Source organism: Buceros rhinoceros, unplaced genomic scaffold, assembly GCF_000710305.1.
Source record: "Buceros rhinoceros silvestris isolate BGI_N320 unplaced genomic scaffold, ASM71030v1 scaffold17933, whole genome shotgun sequence".
Taxonomy (NCBI): domain Eukaryota; kingdom Metazoa; phylum Chordata; class Aves; order Bucerotiformes; family Bucerotidae; genus Buceros; species Buceros rhinoceros.
Genome location: NW_010405886.1, coordinates 3,484 through 29,309, shown reverse-complemented (window position 1 = coordinate 29,309; position 25,826 = coordinate 3,484). Strand labels below are relative to the sequence as shown.

Sequence of the window (25,826 nt, the reverse complement as noted above, 5' to 3'; positions counted from 1 at the left end):
GAAATTAAGTTGTCCCTATTACATTTAGGATTTTATGCTCCATATCACAGTAGATTTGTCTGTGTGCCTGGTTGTCTGTGCCCTGCCGTTTTGTTCTCCCCTGTGACCCCCATCATATGAGACCGCACACCAATATTTCATAGAACTGTACAGTGGAGTGTAGACAGCTCTTAATTGGCGTAGTTACAATGGTACACACGAACACCAGTTTTGTGCTTTTTCCTGCCAGATGCTTTCGAAACTGCTTGGGGCTGTTAATTTTTGGCAACTACCTTTATTTCAGAATCAAATATTGATGCATGTTACAATCAAATGAAACTTGAATCTGAGTTAATATAAAAAGAAGAAACTGTTTTTATATACACATCTTAAAAACGTGTGTGTGTGTGTGCATACGTACAGTCGCATATTCCTTGTGCATCTTCACTTCTTTTCTACCTTGTCCTTCAAGCAACGTATGAGTAATGTGTGCTGCTTCAGGTCAGCTGTGGAAAGCACAGCTCTGGTACTGCTTTTCCAGAGACAGAGTTTTACAAAACTTTAGATCTGTACATCAATCCAAGAGCTAAAACCCTGTCTCTGTTTTGGTACTGTAGGGTGTGCCTGTAGAAAGCACCTTTGATTTCACTCGTATTCCAGATATAGACTGATGAGAGCCTGTCGAGATTTCTTTTAATGACCAGGACATACATCAGGTTTTGACGTGAGTTGCTTCCTTAAAACTTGCTCTCCCTTCGCTAGGGACAAGTACTGTGGAAGAATGATGGGGGGAAACGATAAAACACGTTCCTATGTGAAGGGCAGAATGGACCTGCAAACCTGGAGCTAGTGAGCTCCACTGCCAGAGCATCTAGGCAGTAGGCAGATGGATTTTTTTAATAACAAAGTGCTGCAGTATTTCCTGGAGTATTTCCCATTTTGGATTTCTGCATAGCCTTCTTAATGGAAACTTTGTTCCAACTCGGAGTTGTAAGATTATTCCGAAAATTTTTGCATTGGAGAGAAACTTATTGTGGAATTTCCTTTCTGCAAATGAGAACTATCCAAGTGTGGAAGTGCGGGAGCACGGGTGGGTGCAGTGGGAACATGCCGTTTTGCCTCCACTCCTCAGTGGCATAGTCTGTGTGAGTAAAGCTACCTGTTGTCTCAAGGAAACAGCATTTGTTACAAACCTGACCTTTCCTTCAGAGGAACTGAAGAATGTCACAAAGAAGAAAATTCCTGTTGCGTAGTGAGCAGCTGCAGAAGGTCCTTCTGACTATCTGTCAGCTGTTCCTGTCGAAAGCCAGTGAACCTCCCCGTACCACACTCACCTGAAAGCAGATGGCGAGCACAGGCTGTAGTCTTACTCTTTTTGTGCCAAACTTGGCACACCCAGAAAGCCACATTTTTTGAGTGAAAATCACTGTTATTTATTGTTCTTTATGTAGGGCAGACAAATGTGGTGTAAAGTGTCTCTGGGCGTAGGTATGGAGAGAATCAGACAATTCCAGCTCCAGAAGTAATGCACTGAAAATGTTTAATGTCATTCAGCTGTCTAGATCAGTAAAACACCTCTTCCATTGTGAGGCTGATGTCATATCTTAAACTATTTTCTTGATGAAGTGCTTTCAAAAAACATTTATTACAGTGTCCGTAGTTCTGTGACTTCATTTTTTTCCTCCTGGCCTCTGTTATAACGTTTCTCATTACACATTGTGGAAATATTTGTAGAGATTGTTTGTTGATAGGAAAACTTCTGCTGAGCAGGCCGGGTGTGTTGGCACATGTCCGTGTACAGAAAGAGTGAGCGGTTTGTGTCCGGTCAGCACCGATGCTGTTTCCAAAGATTTGAAAAAGTAATAATGTACTTAACATTTAAGAGTTCAAGCAGTACATGTCATTTCTAGTAAACGATTTTGTAAGACTTCAGAGCGTTTTTTTAAATATGTCCAACAAATATAATCTACTTTCAAGGGCTATTACCTAGAAATAATGTTAAAGCATTTAATTCTTTATGCTGCTGTTTCATTGTACAGTAATTTTAAAAAATTTCTTTGCCTTTTCTGATTCAGCCATGAGACATCAACAGTCTAAAAAATTCCTTTCTGTGTCTGCTTTGGAATATATAGTAGCTCTATATTAAAAAAGGAAAAAAAAAATTGAAGTGCAGCTTAGTATCTGTCATGAAAAAGAATTGTGCCACAAAGAGCTGATTCCTGGGGGCAGCGGGTTTGATAAAAGCATTTGCATGCATAAGATGCTGCAGGGACGCACCGCGGTGATCAGACACCAAAGAAATTAAATCTGGACTGAGGGAAGAACAGAGGTCAAAGCGTGATGGCGTGTGCCGCCGGCTGCGGACATGTAGCACACAACTGAGAAAAAAGATCTGCGGGGGAGGATTGTAAACTGATGCTGTGTTTGAGTATCCTGCATTAGCGGGTTTCATTAGTGATTCCGTGTTGTTTTCCGTTCTCTAAGAGTCTTCCTTTAAAATGCAGTGTGGCTAAAAGATGATAAATGAAAAAGGTTCTTTGTGTTTTATAGTACATTAAATGTCAAATATAGTATGTACTGCAATCAAAATAAATTTCCAAATATGCAACATTTTTCTTTGTGAAACCGTGTGTTTTGTAGTCAAAGAAAGCATCCAACTCACTTTTCCTTTGGCTACAGGATTTTATTAACATTTTAACGGTTTTGATTTACATAATAAATAGGCAAAAATGCTTTACGTTTTTAGGGAATACATATATAATTCTGAGCATTAATAGGTTGGTTGTTTCGCGTGCCTTTTCACCTACATTTGCCGAATAGCTTTTGTCTGCATCATATAAAAAAAGCAAAATCTAATGTTCAGGAAAAAAAATGGAAGAATAAAATTGTCACTCTGTTGTTTCTGAAGTATGATTGAAATGTTGAAAAAATACTTGGTGATTTTTAGAGAAATACTGGCATTCAGGCAGGTTTCCCATTCATTTGCACTTTGTCTCAATGATACGTTCTCCAGTTTTGCATCTATTGTTCACTGTGCTTAATTTGAGGAAATGACATTTAACACCCTTTTTCAGATTACAGGGCTACTGTGACCGGGAGAGAAGTCTGTTCCCTTAACACCTTATTTACATTGCGATGTTTCTATTAATAGGATAAAAACTTGGAGACTTCAGTATGGGATTAACGTTGCCAACATTACATTGGGGTAAGGTACTCCCTCTCTCGCTCCCTCTCTCGCTTTCATTCTCCATATCAGTTAGTTGCTAGGTCTGAACTCCCCTAAGAGTTAAAAACCTATCAAGTCACATGACAAAGGTATCTGTAGTGGCTCAAACAAGTACGGTGGAGAGAAATCAGGTTATTTCTCATAATAGATTCCAATTCACACTCCACTTCTGTGCCATCATTTTTTCCAGTTACTACAAACACCGCCACTGTCGGCAGCTGTGCCACATTCTGCAGAATGAGCGTGCTCTGAACGTCTGTAGTTTCACTGGCTAAAAGTCCTGTTTTTCTCTCAGTATAATTTATTCACATTCCAGATGTGAACATGCAATTGCTGTTTCTATTTCAGAATGGCAGGAAAAATGTTTCATGCATTTGCTTTTTTAATCACAGCTCTGTTCTAAAACCTACCCTGCATTGTCATGTGTGAATGCGTAATTGATTCATTATTGCCTAGCAGGGAAAGTTCATGTACCTGAATATCACATACTGTAAAACATCTGCAGGAGAATGATGGAACACCTCCTCTGCTCAGGCTCATTGAATAAAGCCTGGAAGTGTGAATAACAGGGTAGACACTGGAAAAATATTTTGTGGTGTTTTACTGAAAAATATCAGTGGCGGTTTTTCAACCACAGTCTAATTTGTACGTTCCTGAAAACATGTTTTTATAGTGAAGTGCTGAAAAGAACAGAGAGATACACCAGGTTGACTTTGTGTAAAGCAATGCCACTAGTGAGGTAAAGAGAAAAGTGCCGTATGAGAGTTGTGCATCAGGTTTCTTTTTAATGATGCAAACAATGTCAGTTACTCCTTTATAGGGCGTGGGTTTAATTGAACAAAATTAACGTGAGTCTTAGCATAGTTGTATCTTTTAAGGAGTTGGACCCACTTACTAGTTAACACTGGCTGTGAAGGCTGTTATCCAGAGCCACTGTAAAAGCAGCTTGTGTCTCATTGCTTCAGTTAATGCGGCCAGAATGACAATTGTAGTCGCTCATAACATTTCTGCAGACTCACTCTCTTCTCCACTGTTAGATGAACCAGGGAGCGCAGTTATACCGAGTGGCTCTGCATGGGGCTTTTGTAAGTCATTGCTCTCGTAATGGCTGATTTGGTAATTTTTGTTGTATTTATCACAGAAGATACTTTTCACATTTTTTTTTTTTTAATGAAATAATAGTCAAAATGTGAGCTTTCAAATGAACATCAATCTAACTTCATAATAAAGCCTTCTCTGCTCACCTTTTAATAGGAAGCAATAAAAATACCGAAAATTGTTTTCAAACGTATGTTTTAAAAGTGTTTTTGAGTACTCATAGCAATAAATATTCGTACAAGGAGGTGACTGAATATTATTGATGCATATAAAAGATGGAGAACATGTAATTTTTAAAAGTGTCTTTCGTTACATTTTTATCTGACAAGGTGCAATCCATGAGCAAATGTTTTCCCTTATTGCACAAGCCAGGTCAGCGTTTTCTTCAGCGAAGGTCCCTTTAGAGAGAGTGTGATACAAAAGTTGTAGAAGTGTAAACTAGCCTTGAATTTGGCTACGAAATGTAGCTAAGTGCAGCCACCTCAGATCGACAACAACCTTTATTGTTGGTGTTTACCACTATTATTTAGGGAGTCGTTCATTGTTTTATCAAGAGCACGAAGTGTTTGGGGCAGTGGTTGAAACCAGCAAAGGGGACTGACTGTTGTCAGTTAAACACACCGATCCGCATGCCTCCTCGTTTGTGAACTGTACAAAGGAGTAAAAAAGGGGGAGGAAATCTGTTCCTAATAGGCTGGACAAAACGAGAATGCATGCTGTACGCCCCTCGCTTGCTGCGCTTCATTAGCACTAATTGAGATGTGAGCAGAGCGTTCCGCTCCGGACCCCTGATGTACTTCGAGTGCAGCTCTGGTTTTTGGGGCTGTGCAGCGACTTTCGACTTTCCACATTTGGGTTGTCCACTGACATTATTTGGGAAGTGTGCGGATCACTCAAATATTAATCTTACCTTCGTGTTGACAATGAGATATATGCTTAAGGAAATTCAGTGCGTTAAAAGCTGAACCTTTCAAACCTCAGAAGTCTACCGGTAAGTTCAAAATAAAGCACAAATGTTTGTTACTCCCTTGACTATAAAGAAAACGTTTCTGGTGCTATTATTAAGGTGTATTTAGGTGTATTTGTGACTATCTGGTTTGAAAATCTGCACAGCCTTCTCCCAGAATACTCAGTGAAACACACAGTTCAGAAGTTTCTTTTTCTTATAACAAATTTGGGGGGTTGGGGGAGGAGGGAATAGTCTTCAGTTCCTGCTACGTGATTTGTCCTAATTTGCCCTGACAAGACCTGTAACCCTGTAATGCGTGTCTTTGTATGTATCAATTTGTCATATCGTTCCCTCTCAAGGTAAATGGTGGTAACAATCTCAGAAGACTGAAATCTATGTTAAATAAATCAAATTTACATTTGATTTATTTAGTTTTAAAACTTTTGTATAATTAATAAATAAGTTTTTTGCAAACTGAGTTCTGTTTAGTTAATACAGCCGTATTATGGATACTAAAAAATCACCACTCTTTAAACAATGTTCGTTTGTCAGGATGTTTAACACATGGGTGGAGAGATGATGTGAGGTTTCACACAGTTTGTCAAAAGTACCTACACTAGAGCGTAGAGTTTATGATAATGATAAAAAAATCTTACACGGGATTTTGAGAAGGAGGGTTTAAGGAAAGAAAAGGTTCTTCGTATAAATCTCTGCATATAACACCTATCATTTAATTTTGTCGCACACTATAAAATAACAAAAATAAGATCTGTAACATGTCTTCTCACTGGCACCAGAGCTTTATCTGTGACAACGAAGCACGGAAGCTGGACGTAGGGGGTTTTCCTGACCTCGAAGGTACCATTACACGTGGCTTGCCGGGAACACGTGAGTCTGTCCCTCATTGACCTTCAGCTATGCTCAGTAAATGTTACCGTGTTTTCTCATGCTTTTTGCAAATCATTACAGTTTGGCTTCTTGATTAAACGTAAATACTCCTCTATTACCGTCACCTTCCATTGGCTATTATTACAGAAGTCCCAATATAATGGGGTAGTGCAGACTCCTTGTGGGTTTCTGGAGAAGAAGCTGATGAGGGGCTTTGGTTTTTGTAAATAAATGTATTTACTTCTTCAGAACTGTATCCATAATTTTCTCCTACATGTCCTGCTGCTGTACATGATGATGTTTGAAATGTACCATGTTTGGCTAAAACATGGTGATAATTTAGAAGCACAAACGGAACTTGTCCGGGGGGCCTCACATCCATCACGCGTTCCCTTTCGGAGTCGTGATCAAGCTTAACATTCATTCTCTCATCGCTGTCCAGTTCATCTAGATTTGTAGCGTGGTGACTAATATGTCCGTATTTGGGTTCTTTCATACAAATTCTTCTTGTTTGCTCATATACTGAGGGCATTGGCAGGAGATGACTTAACTGTCCTATAGCTTTCGACTGGAAACATTCTGATTTTGGCAGCAAGGAGTTAGCTATCGAGTTTGAAAAAGAACTTTCACTAATGCTCATTTTTTCTTGTAGGTCTCTGTTAAAAGCTATCTTGTTTTCTTCTTTAACGAGGTGGTAAGGTGGCTGAATCCTGGTTTCTGTTTTGTTGGGTTTCATGTTGCCAGAATCGTAAATATCTTCTTTGTATCTGCTGCCTGGCATGGGCACTGTGCAGCTCGCAAAGTTCTCTGATAGAGCATCTTGGCTGTATCTTCTGTTTGATATGGGCACTTGCAGGAAAAAGAAGACATGTTAATTTCTGGCAATGAGCACATGTAACAGTTAAGACTCTGACACTTTTTATAAATGAAGCTTAATACCCATTTAGTTTGGCCAGACCAAAGCCCTAGTGAAGGTAGCAGTTGAGACATTCCCATTTGCCTCAATGGCTTTGGAAAAATCTCTTTAAGACAGTGTTGGAAGCTAAGGAAAAACACCCAACCCATTCAGAAGGGCCAGCAGTACTGAACAATTCTGAAAATATTTTCCATGTATTTATTCCATTTGTTTCCCTTGTTTTTTCCATTTGCTTATTCGACTGGTTAATTATAAATCACTGTCATTATTAATATGGTTAAATCAGGGAAAATAAACCAAAGAAATATTTGGAAATGTGACCTGCTATCAAAAACCGTGACCTTAAGAAAGCTCTCTTCAGAGATTTAGCAAACGATTTACCAGAGGATGGATGACATCTATTACATGTCAATGATTCAACGATTAGAGTAAACCAATTTATTCTTCCTGTCACTGTGGGAGTGTATTGGACACTTGCCCTTATAAGGGAAGAAGGGGGCGTGTGCTATTACACACTGATGTGTCAGCATCCAGTTCGTGATGATGTCTGTGTATGGTACATGTAATACCTACATATTTATCTCACGTTAAAGGCTTTCCTTTTTCTCTTTGAAAAAGTGGCATCAGACGTTAAAAACATTAAAAAGCAACATAAACACTTCTTGAGTAATGCTGTATCTGCTTTTAAGGTGCTATCGTGTAATAAAGCTATATGTGTAATACAAATGTAATTTACAACTCCACTGAAAATGCTTGTTTGAATGTGGAGTGCTAAACAGGGGACGCGTGGAAAATCAGGAGCTAGGTTCACAAATTTTCGAGAGAGTATGAACCTAGGATTTCTATGCAGGCTTTTCCTCTCGAGTACATTGAGTAATTTTAGTTTTCTATTAAGTTTCTGCATGGTAGCTGAACTCCTAAAGCAATGTTAATTGCATTTATCATCTTCTGCTTGACTTACGCAGCTTTTCCTTTTTGTGCACTCCTATCCGGAAATGGTAAGAGAAAAAGGCACTGTTCTAGCAGTATGGCTAAAACTAGGTGAGTACTAATTCTTTTATGTTAACTTATACGAATAGTTTGACAGTTAGACTGCTCTTCCAAGGCCTATTTTAAAGTTTTATGTTAAAGATTAAATGAGCAAATTTATCAAATTGAACCTAAACTCTATTTTGTGTTACGCTCACTGAAAGCCCTGGACACCGAAGTGACTTTTGTAAAAGGGATTTTCTGTTTTACCAAAAATTGTATTCAACATCCCAGAAGTTTTGGAGTTCCCCTGTAGTGGATGCTGACATAACCATGCCTGCTAATAATTAAATATTCCCTGTGCTACAATAGACTGGTAAAGCCTTCATGTATAACAGAGGAAGGAGAAATAGCTCAATTGTACCTTTTTCTCGATGCAGAGCTTCATTAATTTCAGAGGGAGCTGCACCACATAATTAACACCAGAATTTAAGACAGGAATCTGGATCCAATTTCTTCTTGATCAACCCACCACCCTCCTAGAAACAACCACCTTTCAAGTTAGTCTTTTTAATTTCCTTGTATATAGTTTGTACCAAGAAGTATATGCCTAAGTAAACTGAATTCTCCTCAGCTGTTGAAAAATGGCCATCTTAGATCACAAACCGAACCGGGGATTCAGCCACATGTTTGAGTATAACTTGGAAATTTTAACAGTGTAATTATACTACTATAATTTTAAATCTGTGTTGGCATTATTTACTGTAATAAATACCTGCTGAGAACTACTGACAAGTAACTAGTATGTTTTAACTAATCTGGTACACTGGTTTTAGAGTTTTTCACGCTGGAGACATCCACTGAAGTGATGGGTTTGTTCTCTTACTGCAGCATTGAGTATTGCTACCTCATGGCTCTACTCTAATCTCTGAGCAAGAGATTGTTCTTCTCCACTTTCAGAGCCCACACATGTAAGAAGCTGAGGCATCACAGCAACCGGTTGGTCCTTGTCTTGTTAACTTCATTTTTGTAATCTCAAATTCTGATGGCTGCCTTCTTGGTACCAGTGAGTCATTTGCATACTTGGGAGATTTACTGGATATTATCCATTTTGTTCTATCCTGTTTCTCCAACGTGGTTTTCATCTCTTTTTTTTTTTTTTAAGAAGAAGGTAAGTGCCTGGTTAATTGTTTGCAGGCTTCCGCTGAAGTTGTCAGCACCTCTGTGGAGTTATTCCAGAGAGTTAAGCAAGTCGTGCCTGCAGTGGAACTGAGCACACTCACTTCTGTCTGCTCACGTTCAGAACAGTTACTGGAGCTAGACTTAAATCTGCTTTCGTCGTCCTTTGCAGACAAAACCCCAAGGATTCCCTAGGACAGACTCCTTCTGGGGAGTTTTTCAAACAGAAGTTAATAGAAAGCTGACCAGCTGCTTTGTATTGTGTAGAAAGGCAGCCCCCCAGGATTGCTTCCACCCATCTGGCATCTGGGCAGTTGCCAGAGTGCCTGCCTCGGCAGGTGCGTGGGGATCCCGTGCATTCTGCATTTCTCCAGCACTGGAAAGGTTTTACAATCATTGAAGTCAGTGCATTAACTTGGGATGCTTTTCAGACCACTCTTCTGCCAGAGCAACTCAGCTGAGGAGTATGCACTGCACACCTAAGGCGGTATCATGCCAAGGTGATAGCAGCTTTCCAGAAGGCCCTTTACACTTAACTTACCCTGCCTCCGTTCATAGCATCCTACAGCTGCAGCCGTGGCATCGTGTTAATCGTCTGTTAATTCTTGCTAAGGAGCTCTGTTTTCCTGCTGGTGCACAGGGTGCACCTCATCGAAGTTGAGGGAAAACATGAACATAAGAGCCCCGTCACCTGGCAGCCTGCTGAGATTTCAGCATCCCGCCGTCCACCAGAAGGTGACTCTATCAGGCATTGGTCTGGTTAAAACTTACTTATCATGTCTGTTCATAGTTACATTATACTAAAGCGATCTTTCCCCTCTCAAACAGAGTGCTGCAGCGAAGTGCAGTACATCTTCATCTTTAAGTCATGCAGTCAAAGATCAGACGGTGCTCTGTAACTAGGGAGAGATGCCTGCAGAAAAGGTACTTCATTCACAAACATGCCTGTCGGGACCAAAACACTAGTAGGTAGAGCTGCTCCTTGTTCTCTCAGTGCCCCTGTCCTCCTTCAGTAAAAATGAGAGCGGCATTTTGGAACCACATTCAAGCAAAGACTGGTACTCGGCATCGTTCTTTGTGCAAAAGATACGCAGCCCTCATCAGCACTTTTGCATCCTGTCTGTGAAAAACCTTGGCTGTGTTTAGGACACAGCTGAAGCCCTCATCATGCACACTTTGTCTTGCGTGATTTTTCTTGGGCTTTCTGATCTACACTGATCTCAGGAGGGTGCACTCCTGTCAGTTACTTCTGTTTTGAAAAGACAATATGCCAACACTTGAATGTTGACACGTAGCCCGTGACGTTTCAGTATTTCCTTTGTACCAGAGGGCCTTCGGAGAGGCAGTTACTCGGTTGCTCTAAGTTGTGCTGAAGACCAACTAGCAGAGCCGCTGTTCCGCTTGGGTCACACACTGCTGCACCACAAAGGCATGCTGATACTCCTCCATGCCAAACAAGGCAACAGGTCTTAATACTCTCCGTGCCCGTGAAAAAGACATCTTTTAGGTTTCCTCAGTATCTGTGCTGTGTCCTGGTCTGAACCCTCATTGCATATCATCAGAGGCATGGCTGGTGTTGTAATTACTCTGTTGTAATTATTCTTCCTCAAAAAACAATAGTAAGACAACATGATCGTCAAGGCCTCCTTGTCTCTAGTGGAATACGCTTCTCAAAGGAGATGATGTCATGTGTTTCTTCCAGTAGTTACAGGCTAAACCTGGGGAGCCGGTTTGGGGAAGGAAGATAGACCACACAGGTTTTCTCAGCATTCTTCATCATTTCTTGACTTTCGGCATGATTAGTGGCACTAAGCTTCACACGGATAGTACAGACCAGCCAACAGCATAACTTAAAGGAGAAGTGGGTGCTGTGGTACCCGCAGTAGTAATGTATCCATTCGAGAGTACAAAGGAAACTTCCCTGACTGAGAATCTGGTTGCCATCTCTGAAGTGAGTTTTCTGATGACTAGGCCAGCTGGAAAAAAGTGGAAGAAGCTTCAAAACCAGATTCTGAGGCAGCAGCATCTGATTGGCAGGCAGTTTTATCTGCTGCGTGCTTTTTGAGAGCTTTGATGGCTTGGCATGATCATCTTAAAATCTCTGATCTCTCCAAAAGACGCTATTTTCCGTAGAGAAAAATGTCTCTGGCCTACGGCATTTTTGGCATGTGCTGCTATGGATGTGATGTGGAATAGCCTTGCATCCAACCCGGTTGCCAGATGTCATATTTGGCATTGCCTTTGGATTGAAGAGAATGATGCTAAGCAGATCCGCTCTGCTGTGAAGCTGACTGGCTTTTTTCAGTTTTTCAGTGAACCACTGGAAAAAGCACCAATTCACAAAGGAAGGAAGATCAGATGCCCCTTTCTGTCCAAAGCAAAAAGTGGCTTCCAAAGGTTCGGACTTCTCTTCTGCCACCAGCCTCCACAAAAGTACGACAGGGCTAATTCTAACTCGGGAGGAAACAAACTGTGGGAAAATTTGATAGGAATCCTCTTTGCAGTGGAGTTTTTCTTTCCTCTCTTATAACGCTGTGCGTCAATTCAAGCAATGATCTCTGACCAGGCCTGAGTTTGAACATGTTCTTTTTTCCTTTCTAAATGGTACAATTATAAGTGCTTTTGCAGAGAATTAATTGTACTGTCAGTTTTCATCAAATGCCCAATAGCTAAACATCCTTTAAAGTACATCTGTGCTCAAAAGGGTACCCGCAGATTCCAGCTTAAGCAACAAAACTTTAAGTAGAAGTAGAACCAGAAGTAAGAACCGCTGGTATTACAGCTCCATTTTCTTGTCCATGAGGAAATGGGGGAGGTAGGCATTGGAAAATGCCAGCAGTTGCAGTTTTTTGTTGGGATGGTTTTTTTACCCTGACATATTAAACAGTATTCCTGTGGAGTCCTTCCAACTTAGTATATTTGCTAGGAGTTATATGCCCGTGTCAACTGACCAAGGGTAAATTGCTTGTCTGCTGCTGTGCTCGCGGGGCTTTTCCGGCAAATGTTATGGCTATGATCAATTTTACAGACTGTTCTCTGCTCTTTCCACATCTATTCTCAGTGTACCTGATGGCACCCTCTGTCCAGCAAGGGACGGATCTACTTTCTTGGTCAGTCTCACTGCTACTGTCAGTCTGGAAGCAGAGGAGAAAAGCTGGGCTGACTTCTGTACACCTAAAATAGGTTTGTTCCTGCACAATTACTGGGGATCTTTTGGATTTACTTCAATCCTAATACTTATCTTCAAAAGCAATAGCTTTTTTTCCCTTTTCCACAAAGATCCAGCATCTTTAGAAAGGCCAAAACCATTTCTTATTTTTGGTCTAAAGCTACTCCTTTTCACACCCAGTCCACAACAGCAACAAAAGGAAGCCAGCAAATTAGAGGAGCATGAGCTGATAAAAAGCATTTAACCTGCACTAGGCTGTAAGAAGACACAGAACAGTAAAATAAACTGTCAAACGTTCAAATGGTCCTGTGAAGGACAAAACCCTGAGCAGAAGTTATCTGCCTTTCTGTGGTAGACACATTCAATGTGTAAAACTGTGTTCTGTCTTACGTAGCAAGCTCAGCCTTTAATATCTGCAAATATTCCCTTCAGATACAGGATATCTATTGTCGTGTTTATTTTGAATTTCCACCACTGCTTCCTCCTTCCCGCCTTCAATGAAGCTAGCTAGAAGAAAGGAGTGTTTCCGTCTGACTTTGTAACGGTGCGTCAGTCAGTCCTCATCAGTGATCTTTAACTAATGGACATGGTGTGTGCACACAGATGTAAGGTATAAATGAGATCTAAGCATTAGAGTGTATCCTGAGCTTGTTTACGTTTAGTTACTTTATAGCTTTGCAAGGTTATTTCTTACAGGTTGCCCCCTCAGAGAAGTCAATGTCTTCAGTGCTCCTTCAAAGTGTTGGTGCTGACCATCCGAACAGAGGGATAGCGCGGTTGATTTGGTAGGAGCACTGAAGACGTTTTCTCATGAAGCAGAAGACAGTGCATTTCATCTCTCACTCAGTCTCTCTGAGGTAAAGATATTCAGAATGGCTTCATACTCAGGACAACTTTCCGTTTTTGTGGAAATAGAACACATTAATTTCTGTATGCGAGCTGAAGTTTGTTTCTTTCTGACTTCATCAGTGACTTACCTCATCAATTCCACTAAGTAACTCTGATGGTGCAGAACATGAAGGCAAACTGTGTCACTGTTAAAGGAGGTGACATCTCTGCCCTGTTCTAAAAGTGATTCTGGTGAATACATTTTTGCAACTGATGCTTTAATATTCCTAATCAAGTGCTGATGGTAGGGGAAGAGGGATGAACGTGTAAATACTCTAAACAAAGTGGTTGTTACACTTCACTGTTTCTGATTTTCTGTTTCCTAAACACCTTGTAATTCCAAAATACAGTTAGGAATCTTTCCTAGACACCCCGCAGCTTTGTCTCTCTTTTTTTCTTTTTTTAAAGTGACACCCACCTTCATAACTCTGTGCAAGATTATGTCGGATGATGTTCACTGGCTGATCAGGAAGATTTTTGGATGGTGACTGGCTGTTGGGTACAAAGGAGTTGGCGTAATGCCACTGGCATTCTCCATTTGTCTGCAGTGTACTCAAGAAAAATCGAGCCACTTCACAAGGTGCTCCTTGAGACTGCCCAAACTTTGAAGGCAGCATTTGCTTTTTGCTACTGAAGACGTGAGAATCTACAGGGAAGTGTCCATAATGGTAAGAGAAAGGCAAGCTATATGACGGGGCGTATAAAAGTTCACTGTTTTCTGAATGGAAGTTTTGTTCTTGAATGGTGGCAGCATTCACTGCAGGGCTGGATCGCCAGTTTCCCACCTGGCTGCATTCCAGTTTGTCTGTTTGGAATGAGCTGTATTGCTGGGGGAAAGAAAAAAAAAAAAGAGAGAGGGGAAGAGAGTTAAATGACTAACTTTTATATGAAACTGCATAACATATCATACAGACACCCAGAGCTGGGCCTCCTTGAACTCCAGTCTCACTGGCTAAAGGGACTGGCTTACCAGCGCGTTTAAAGCTCCCTGTCTTCATGATAACGTTACCTTCACATAACATGAGAACAAAAACCCGTTTAGTCATCCTAGCATTAAGGGTTTAGTTGGTAATTTTGCCAGTTGGATTTTATCTAGTAAGTGCGAGCAGTGCCCAGAAGGGCAGAGGTTTGTTGCAATAAATGGAGTAGCAGACGATGAATATGGTTTTGCATATGTGGGCGTGTCAAGCTTTACAATGGTAGGACAGCAAAATCCGTCCTTTGCATCAGCTTTGATCACTCTGCCCACTCTCTCCCGCCCTCCTCTGCAGAGTCCAAATGCTTTTGGGGCTGTCACTGTTTTGAATGCAGTAGATGTGCTAGCTGCGTTCACTGCTGTCCTGAGGTGATAGTAAACCCTTCCAGCAGCATTCATTGCAAAGTCGCAGAATGTCTCATGGTGAGCGTCAGCCTCACCAACCTGATTCTGTGGACAATCTCTGTAGTTTCCCTTCACATCTGGTTCTAGCTCTCTCAGTGAGTGAGAAGTATTCCAAATCCCACGCTAGTGCTCTGTTTGCTAGGGTTCATTCATATGACACATTCTCCAGCAAAAGGAAACTGCTAATACCTATGTGATGTTAAGAACTCTGCGTATCGACAGTGAATGAGATACATTCTACACCAGCATAAGTTTTCACAACACAGCTATTCTTAGTACATTTTTCTTCTTTTTACCAAGATAGCACAATATTTTTGAAGTACTTTACATACTCTCTATATAAAAGTTTTTGTGTGTGCATCACTCGCCAGAGCTGGTTTGTACTATTTGTGCTGTCCGCCTCAAGAACAAAAGGGCCTATGGCAGAGCATACTATAGTCAGCTTTACAGTGAGTTCAGTCCTGGATGAGCTCTGTCCTGCCCCGTGCACTCTGCAGCAACAACTGGTAAATAAGTATTGCCAAAAAAAGTTACCTGCTGTGGGTAAGGTGTTGTTCTTAGCTTTGCCTTCATTTTATTACTTTTGGGTTTTACTATTTTCCTTGTTTCCTGTGAGGTAGATACTGAGTTTCTGCATGAAAACTGTGACTTAGAAATAGTAACCTGGTCCAGTGACAGCTGAAGTTCCTTATACTCAATATCTCTGCAAAAGAACAGTCCAGTAAATAACATGCTCAAACATACTGCGCAAATCCAAAATAGCTCGTTTGAAAATGTCTGTTAGCTTTCACAGTGGTTTCATTTTCATCCTTCCAAGATTTGCACTGAGTCTGCAGTGTGAGCCTGGAGATGTCAGCAGTGAATTGCATGGTCTGACCCCATACCCATGCAAATTTATCACAAAGATTCCTCTGGAAACTGTGTTAACATCTTTGTCCTGTGTCCCCACCCCCTGAACCTAAGCTCGGCCGTCTGTGGCACCCTGCAGTTTGAAATCACAGCCATGTCAGCTGACTGATGATAGAAAACCACAAATCAATGCATCTGTCTCCTCAATCAGGAATTGTTCTCTGCCCTCGCTCTCCCAATTAGGCCTGGGGAAAGGAAAAGGAGCAATGTCCCTCTCCTGTCGCTGCTATGGGCTTGTAACTGGACTACAGGAGCTGCAATGCTGCTTTTCTGACAGTCTCTAGGTTTTCATTTCCGCTCTGTTCTGCTCAGTTTTATCTGCCCCACGGACAAGGAAGATTTTCAGAAAAAAGAGGCTAAAAACCAAATCAAGAACAGACTATGGATCATATTATGAAACATTAATTTATACGGTGCTAATGATTAAATGGTCTCCCCTGGTTTTGTCAGTAGCAAGTGGAGCATGTTTTTGAAAGGATATCTAGAAAAAATGCTACCTCTCTCTCAATTCCTATCTAGAATTAATTTCCATCACTTTTTGATGGTGGATAACCTGGAAGTAAATTCAGCTCAAGAATATGCTGTTATATCCCTGGCAGAGTATCCTCTTTTTTACTCAAATCATTTGGCCCAATTCATGGGACTCAAAGAGGTTCGTAGGGCTGAGTCTTCCCCTCACGCTACTGGCTCTCACATCTGTACTGGAATGAGAGCAGCATTAGCCCGTGTGCCTGGAGCTGAGTACCGACTTCACCTGGTATAAGGAAACTATGGTGTCTCAGCTCCTGTACTTCAAAATCCCCAAAGTCAGCTATCAGAGACAAGGCTGTAATATGCGAGCACACACAGTCCTGACACAGACATCATGCAAACACATCTTACTTTCAATACAAAAGTAAAGAGTGTATGGCTTCCTGCTTTTTTACACCATCCAACACAAGGCATGCCCGCTATCCCTTTTCTTCTGCCCCACGGGTAGTCTCTTCAGTCACAGTCTGTCTCACTATTAGTTATCCATCTTATTCAGTATCGGTTTCTGTCTCCTTGGGTTTGTATCAGGATAGGAGTTTTCTAACACCTTCGTGACTTAAATTAGAATTCATAAACTGCAGTTCCAAACTGCTGTACGTTTTCCAGCTCAATGGGAGCTGCTTGCCGTTGTGAGAATGTAGTTTTGCCCAGAATACCTGTGCAACCCAAGGCACCTGAGGGAATCCGTGGTGATTCACCTGTCCCTGTAAGGAGTAATGCTTCTTGCCATGTCTCTGTCTCCCAGTTTGTCACTGTGACCTCTGCTGGGTAGCCGTAGCTTTCTGCATCTGGACAGCCCCTGCGCAGTTCTGATGCCAGTTACAGAACTGGGTCTAATGCAAACGCCTGTAAGTGGTATTACATTCAAGCATATAGTGTATGAGGTAATCATCAGGAATACCAGTTCTTTTTAGCTCAACGTAAATAAAGCAGGGAGGATACGAGGAGAGGAGTGTGGCTGTAACATGCAAGCACAGAATGATACTGGAAGACACAAGTAAAGCAAACTTAAAGGATTTAATTGGTAATGAATCAATTACTGATAACACGTAATGGTACAAAGTATTTTGACTTACGTAAGGACATAATTGACACTCACTATGCAGTGAGGCCGTGATGAACGGCTGTTATGCACAATAGTTGCGTAGCTCTGTACCCAAACCCATCCTCCATGCTTGGACAGTAGTCGATAGTACTTGGTTGTGACTTGGCCTTTCACCAACACTGTAAAAACAATTTTAGAAAGCATTTCACATTGCTTGGTCTTGTGACTACTTCCTGGAGAGATTTATTTGCAAAGCAGGAGCTTTTCTCTCTCCTTCCCCTCCGTTAAACCTCCCTCTCCCTCCAAACTTTAAATAGGTCTCCTGCAAAGGTACCTGTCCTGCCCCTTTACATAGTTTCACAGGATTACATTATTGTTTACAAACAGTATGTTGCAGACTGTTAAGGCTTGTCTTCCTTCTTTTCCAGCCCAGGCTGCTCTTTAATGCTTACATTCTGCAAAAACACTGGTTCTAATCTGCTAACTGAAGATGAAAAGTTGAAGGCAGCAAGAGCATTTTGAGGCGGACACAACTGTCTTGATTTTTTTCCTGTATATTTAGAAGTACTTTCGTCATTCATAGTTTCGTGGATTATTGTGTATTTTGCAATGTATTTTATGCTATGATGCTTTTTCCTCTGTAAGCTCTACATTTTGAGGGCTGATTTTAAAGGGGGAAATTAAAATGCAATTTGGTTCTTAAGCACAGGAATAAAGACAAGGACAGAGAGGTGAATCAGTCATCTGATAAATTTCCCTAGAAATGTAATCCTCTACCCACCAGTTTGGATTATCTGTGAACAAAGATGCTTGGATGTAAGGCTGTGCTGTAACAGGAGCTGTGCAGCATCTCTAAATGTTTAATCTAGCTGCAAACATTTCTGGTTCAGTGCCAGGCATTTATCTAATGATTCACTAGAAGATAATGCCCAGCCTTCAAAAGCGGCTCTTCTCTTGTGTGACCCTGGAGCATTCCTCTAGGGAGCTCCATCTTCTTCCTACTTCTGTATTATTTTAAATTAGGAAATAAGGGACTGAGTTGGCTACACAAACTATGTCCAAAAAAAAGAAAAAAGTGATCAATTGCAAAAATTCCTTATATAACGCTCCAGTAAAAAATGAAATTACTGCTTGCAAATGTAGGGCTTGTACTAGACTAAAATTAATAGCAAAGCTCACACTAATTTTGTTCTCTTGTACCTGTTGCACGTGCTTGGTGCAGAAGCAGATACCTAATAAGGAAATTAAACAACAGCTTTCTTTTACAGCCGACTCTGGAAAGGCCATTTGAGATGAAAACATATAGTCGTGTAATTAGTTGTCCAAGAAGATTTTTCTGACAGGAAGGGCATCCAGTATTAAATTGAGAACTAAAGAATGCATAATCTTTGGGGGTTTGTCTACTGTTTGGTGATTAACTATATGGCCACTAGTCATCGCTGGGGTTGACCTTTTTTTGTTCAGTAGTTACTTGGGGGATTAGGGGTTTGTAATTTCAACAGGAATCAAAGACCCGAATAATGTGAATAATGTGAATAACCCAAGGCAAGACTGACAGAAAGAGAAAAGCAAGAGCTCTTCTTGTTGCTAAAAGGTCTTCTAAGTCTGTAGCATATGGGTCACCTCTGTGGACTGCTTACTCACCTCTCCATCTGCACACGTGACAGCATATTTAAACTTTTCCTCAGTTAATCTCCTAAGAAAATCAAGCTTTCAAAAATCCCTGTACATAGGTCTTCCTGGAAGTGTCAGTTCTCCTTCCATTCCATGACAGATACGGTATCCCTTTGTTCAGAAAGCAACAAGATAAACAACAGTCTTGCAGGACGTTCAAAAGCCCATCCTGGCTGACACCAAACCACTGCTATTTCGATTTTGAAGTCTCACTTAGATAGCAGCTTTTCCTCTCACACTTGCAGGTGTCCTTCTTCACACCTGCAGTTCTACATTAAATAGTCTGTGGGGTGAAGGGGCGCATATACAGATATTTAAGAAAATCATGAGGAATATGTATAGGTATGTAAACACACCTACAAAATGTAAAGGCATGTGTACTCTTTATGTGCAATATATCACTCCAAGGTAAAGGTTCTTGTAGCTGCTACTCAGAGATTCACTATAACAATGCCAAATAAGTCTGTTGTAAAAAGCTTTATTAATAATCATCTGCATGCCGTGGGATCTCTATGTTTCTTGGTGTTCTATAATCGAAATTATGCCTTTCTAGAAAATGATGCTTATGTTTTGGCCTAGGTCATCTAGCATATTTTTTGTAATGTGGCCTAGGCTTTCAGAACTAAATCTTTGTGCTAATTTAATGGTTTTTCTTGAATTCAAAATGCCTTGCTACTCAGCCTTCCAAAATAGAAATTAATGCTGGAACAGATCACTAGCTATAACAAAGTTCTTCCGTGTGCTTTGGGAATCGTTTTTACTTTCTCTCACTGATTTTTTTTAAAATCCCTGGTTTAGCTCTACAGTTAAGACTGTATTTTAAAAGATGTGAAAACCACTGAGGACTACAGTGTTCAGCTTTCCTTCCTAATTATATGGATAAACCAATATTTCTCCTGGGATGGGGGAGGACTCTATGTCTCCGGCGTTTTTAGCAAACGGGGGAAAGTCTGACCTTGGCTGGGGGACAGTAGCTGCACTTCCGATACAGCAAATGAGGTCAATTTCCATTTGGCTTTGTGTTAAATTACCCTGTTTGGTGCTGATTGGGAAACCTCAAAAATGGGAGTGAGGTAAATCTACTACCAAGACGATCAGTGCAGGCTCAGACTTCTTGGTGGCCTCTGTTGCAATCAAACAGGGAGGATTCAGCGGCTTTAGCCTTGGCCCTTAGATGTGCCATTTGCTTCTGGGTGTTCCGCTGCTGTGGTTCCCTCCTGGTTTAGCGGGCAAGCTGGAAAGGGACTGGGGTGGCTGGGCTGCTCCTTCTGGTCTGTCATAGATGGCTATTTTAAAAGGCTCCAGCAGGCTCACGGGCATGTGGCTGGGAGTTCCTAGCCTGCACTTAAGGATACCACTAAGAGAAATGGACTTCTTGGTTCCGCATCTCAGCGGTTGTTTAAGTTTTTCTGGGGCACACAGCCTGGCACGTCATTGGTCCAGCCCTTGAGCGGCGTGGTCAACAGATGGTGCCCTAGCAAACTCTGCACCTCTTTTACCCTCTTAAAAAGCAGTGCAGCTGTGCCAGAAGGTTTGATTGCTGGGGGAGCAAAAGTAGACTCAATGCCACAGACAGAGTGTAAACCACGCTCTGCTACAAGATAAATTCTATAAATACATAAGCTGACTTCCAGGAAGCAGCGAAACAGTTTGATGATGACATCGGCTGGGGTTGGGGCTTGCCTTGCCAAAGCACAGAGACGGGACTCTTGTAACAGTTCATGTGGGAAGATCAGTGATGGTACAACATGTGGGAAGCACAAAATCCTCCTCACAGAAGGATGATGGTACAAACGAAGTAATTTCTCTGAGACCAGAAAATTATTTTTTCTGTACTGGAACAGAGGAATATTTTGTCCATTCTGGAACGGCTTCCTTATCCCTTCTTCTAGAATGCAGCATCCTCAGGCAGAGACTCATTATCTGTGTGGCCACGTTTCCCCGGTTGCTGAGCAAACACCGTGAATATTGATGGTGCTATAGAAATAAATAACTCGAGTTCAAATGCCAGAAGCTTTTTCATATAGCTGGAAGCTAATGAAGTGTTTAAAACAGGAAACACTGTTTGCTGCCAGCACACCTTAGGCAAATACTCACGTCTACGTTTTCCTCATAATCTGATGTTCTTATTACAAGCCTTCTAACTTGTTCTCCGCACTGTTTCCTTTGTTTTGTTCTCCGTGCTGCCTAACTTAAAGTTCGGTTGCTTTAGGTCTTCAGTTTGGGAATTTTTTCCCTCTTTGAAAAAGCAATTGGTTACCTTAGTTTAGGGTAGACTTTTTTTTCTTTTTGGCTCTTTTTTTTTCCTTAATACCCTTATTAGGTGGAAGATGTTTCTCTCCAGATTTCTTCATCAGATAACACTTAATCATCAGATGACTTTACAGATAGTACATCAAACTTGCCAACCTTTTACTCTGTGTGTTCCTAAGACATTTACTGGTGGATGGTGGGGGCGTTATAACAGTGCTCCCCAGAGGAAGTTTGTACACTTTACATCTGTTTTAATAATTGCTGTTTCTTGGTATTCTGACTGTGATTCTGTACTGTTCCCACTATTAGCCATTGTTCCCAGCATTAGCCATTATTTTTTCTTCTTGGCATTTATTTGCTTTGAAACTTCCATATTTCTATGAATATGTCTCCCATTTTTCTTCTGTTTTTAAACTTCACAATGATTTATCTTTGTAACTCAAATGCAGTATCTAGAGAACTGCTTTTGGTTATTCTGCTTGGTTGAGGTGGGTTTTTTTTTCTTGTGGAAGGAGGTAAGGGGTGCTCAACATCACGTGTCTGTCTCTATTTAAAACTCCAGTCAGATGCAGATCAAACTGGCAGCCACAGTACAAGTTCTCTACTGCTCACACAGAATTATCCACCACTCTGCTCTAAAATGGAAAACTGTTTTACAGAGATGATTGTGGCTGTCATGAAATCATACGCTGGTTGGCATAGGCATTTCAAACAGTCTTTTGAAAATAATGATTGATATTTTGTACCAGCCAACAGCCACATCCGGATGCAGACGTTAACACTATAAAGAGCATGCCCCCAGCAGGACATTACCACGTGCCCTGGTCAGTCGAGATTTGAGTTTGCAATGGCCCAGAGTATTCAGTGGTGTTTTGGTAAATTTGAACTTGCTGTAAAGGTCAGTGTCTGCTTTCCGAGGTGTAGCACACACTGCTGTCAACAGAATTTGGCACTTGGGATTTCAGCACTGGCTTGCCAAATACGGTTACATCCTCCTCTATATTCCAGATCCTCATGAACAGCACATATTAAGGTGGAGAACTGACTATTTTATCCTTCAGGAAGCCTAGGAGAAGCATTTTACTCTGGCTGCTTTCATCCCACAAGACCAATCTGAAAAAAAATTCGCTGACAGTAGTTTTTGGATGACATCTTTGCATCATATGGGCTGCAGCAGACTGAGCCAAATCGAGAGTTCAGCTATTCCCTCAATTTGCTTCTCAAATTAATGTGCTACCGAATGAACTGCTTCCCAAATCCAGATGTTTGAAGATATGATTAATGTCTCTGTTGGCAGATGGGGAATTATTAAAGGTGTCATTTTTTTTTCCTGACACTCGGTTCTTCAAACCTCATCCACATGCTATTAAAGAACATTCATCTAAGGATTTTTTGGGTTTGCATTCACTTCAAACATGGGATGATTATTACTAACATATTTCAGAGCGATAGGGAGCTGTTGCATAATTTTTCTTTTAGTAACAATAGTAAAGTTCAGATCTTCCCCACTCACTTGCTCTTTTGTTGGTTTTGGTTTGTTTTTCTTCAAGAGTTCACCACCCAGAATCAAGCAGAAATTTTCAAAAGAGTCCAGATCCTTTAAGTAGGAAGATGAAAGTGGACAGATACAGTTTTTTTCCGGAAGCATAGCATATTGAGTATCTGACTTACTTGCAGAACTAATGGTTTCCTTCAGTGACAGCCAAGATCTTTTGAAAATCTAGCTTCAGTCAAGATCCTGAAAGCTTTCTCTACTTTCCAACATACCACCTGTTGTCTGCAAAACTTCTCACTCTTCTTAATAAATTTCAGTCTATCATTCTTTTTACTTACACAGATGATGAGCATATCGTAAATGGAACACATCACAGCCATGGACATGGTGGTACAGAGTTTTTTCTATCAGATCTTGGGGCTCATATCCAGTTAATTCAGTCACCCTGGAAAAGGAAGGTTCCATAATAAGCACAATCTTTAGGAATATTCAGTTTCATTAACGTAACATTTGATTGTGCCACAAATCAGGTGCTAAAAACTGTAGGGGAAAATGTTAGTTTTGGAAGGAGAATCCTCATCTTTATAAGAAAATAAACTCTTGCAACCCAGCCAAAGCAAGGTGCAGCTAGTCCCTGGCCAGCCTTACACACAGGCAGGAAAAAGAGTTCTTTTACTTACTTCTACTCTGGGCTTTTGCCACTGCCATGCGTGGTCCTTTGCACCAAGATCCAGTTGAGGAGCCATTCACAAGACAATAAAACTGCTTTTGTGGACTGCTGACACATTTTCATTCGCTTTTGCAAACATACAAGTGTAGCGTGTATGTCAGTCCGTAGAAGCTGTGATCATGGTCTATAAATCTATTCAGACTCACACCTAACAGAAGGAGGAAGCAGGAGCTTGTTCCAGTTGAGAATGTGGAAAGACAAGGAGCGATGTAGATCACAAGCTAAGAAAAGGAAGGTTGAGGCTAGACTGCAGAAAACCGCCCTGACGCGATGAGAGGTAGAATAACGGAACAAATTTGAAACAGCGTCATCTCTGGAGGTGTTACAGAACCAGTCTACGCTGGTCAGGGTTACACTGGATCAGACTTGAGGAGTCAGAACTTCATGGTTCAAAATGGACTTTTGTTTATTTAGCACTGTTGCTTGAGAACAAAAATCCTTAAAGTACGTTGTGCAACTCAGACATAATGTGGCTTGTTTACCTAGTTTTTCTACGGGTTTTATGCTGTCTTGGGCTTTTTTCACCCAAAAAAGGCAGAACAGAGGTACCAAACAAAAGCATGTCTACATTAACAAGAAACACAGTCTGTTAGCAGACAATCATCTCCAGCGTTACTGCTGAGGACCTACTTCTGCAGCAGCAGATGAATCTGCATATTTTAGTTTTGGGACTTGTACTTGGGACCAGCTCAGCTAGGCCTGTGGATTGAAGGCTTTATAATAGTTGCAGTGCCTTAGACGTGCTCTTGGAGGTTGTCTTCCAGTTTAGATTCATTCAGAAAGAATCCAGTTCACATACCTAAGGCTTCTTCGCGACATGAACTACAGTGCAGTGAATGGGGACAGCCAAAACACTCGCTTCAGAAGGATGCTTGTGCTCTGAACGTAAACCCTAGTGAGGATACGCTGTATCAGAGGATAACACGGTGGTATCTACAGAAATTAATACAGGGGTCTCAGGCAAGATGTGCCATTGTGGGTTGCAGATAGTGTAAACTTTTTTACTTCTTTTCTTTTGTAACTGTTATGCATCTTCTTTACTCTTACCCTAATGCTAAGCAATCACGTGGACTCCACAGAGACTGGAGACTTTACATTCTACTTGAGACAGAGTACTGGGCATTCTTCTGAAGGAAATTAGAAAAACAAACAAAAAAATATGCTGCCTTTGTGGTCTGATGTGTTATAAATACAGTACAAATACATCCATACCTCCCCTAGCTATGCCTTCATCTCAGAAACCCTTGCAGGCCTTTGCCTCAGCCAGGGACAGCCAGCGCAGGGTGAGCGCGTGTTCTCTGGCTGCGGGAGGGTATGTGGATGTGTATGCTTGTGTTTGTCCTCTGCGATGTGTGCCGTCCCTCCTGGCCTGAATTCTCACTTAAGCCTATCATCAGCATGGTGAAATGCTGGCGAAAGACCCTCTTCAGGTTTCAGGGCTCCTTCTGGCTTCAGTGCGATAAAAACAAGGGCGGCAGTTTCATCCTGCTCACTTAACTGGTGAGTGAGAAAGAGCTAAAAAAAAAATTCCCAAATGCCACAAACCTAAGTGTAAATTTTTTTGGAGATGCAGCCTCACTTCGAAGCTGGCCTTCTCATGGGCCAGAAGACCCCATCGTTAACAGTTACGAGGACACCCAAACTTTTGAAAAGTTTGAATCTGAAATAAACTCAGCTGCTTGACTTCTTGACACAATACCAACCCCTCCGTAAGCCACAGTAGGGAGCCTGGGCTCTGAAGGTTGTTCTTTGCAATCTTTGCGTGTGGCAGGGCACGCGGGAGGGAACGGCTCGCCCCACCCCAGTGGTCAGTTCTGCCTTCTAGAGGTCTTTAAAGCCTTGTAAACCATGTAGCAATGAACGCATAGGCTGCACCATGGAGATCTGAAGCAGCAGGTCGCTTTGAAGGGAAATAACTATCTCCTTCTTCTGGCGACCTTGGTAAATGAACTTGTGCGTATTTTACATTGTATGAAGTGTCTAGAAAAGCTTATTTAACTGCTCTTTCCTACAACTTTCATACTGGCCTGTCTGCTGTGACTGTGACCGCTAAAGATCCAGCAACGCTTTTCCTTGAACGGATACCAGAAGCAAGCCTGAAAACAGTTTTGTCTTATTCCTAATATGTCCCTGCTCTGAGCAAATATAATTTAGTTTGCTCAGCTGGGAGAGCAAAGGGCTTTGGTAGTGCTTAATACCCCTGATTGTCCTGTGTGTGGACGACACCCATCTGCTCTTTGGTAAACACAGCTATGCAACTGTACTGGTTCTATCTGTGCCCCTGTCAACACCTCTGGTTATAGTGTCTCCTTTGAAGACACTTATGTCTCCAGGCAGTTCCTCTTAGGCACATCGTTTCCTTTTTTCCACATGCAAAGACATGTTGCTAAGCCCCTTGTACTTCTCTGTAGCTGTTGAACTAAGTAAAGCATGCCAAAAAAAATGAAAGAAAGAAAGACGGATTCCAGGAACAACTACTTCTTTGTATTTTAGAAACTATTGGCCCAATATCTCTTAGCATGGTGGAAGAGAGTGTTCTTGCATATA

The 25,826-nt window shown here is 41.4% G+C and overlaps 1 protein-coding gene across 1 annotated transcript in view; it reads right to left on the bottom strand.

Annotated features, from left to right (window-relative positions):
- Positions 1-6,261: 6,261 nt before the first annotated feature.
- Positions 6,262-25,826, bottom strand: part of SIM2 (single-minded family bHLH transcription factor 2) — a gene marked incomplete at its 5' end in the record, with an annotated part of 20,797 nt that continues 1,232 nt past the window's right edge. The window contains 5 exons of the mRNA XM_010133901.1: positions 6,262-6,989; positions 13,680-14,088; positions 15,177-15,345; positions 17,159-17,306; positions 22,888-22,994. Coding sequence (XP_010132203.1) covers positions 6,262-6,989; positions 13,680-14,088; positions 15,177-15,345; positions 17,159-17,306; positions 22,888-22,994 — 1,561 coding nt within the window. The remainder of the gene's footprint in view (positions 6,990-13,679; positions 14,089-15,176; positions 15,346-17,158; positions 17,307-22,887; positions 22,995-25,826) is intronic.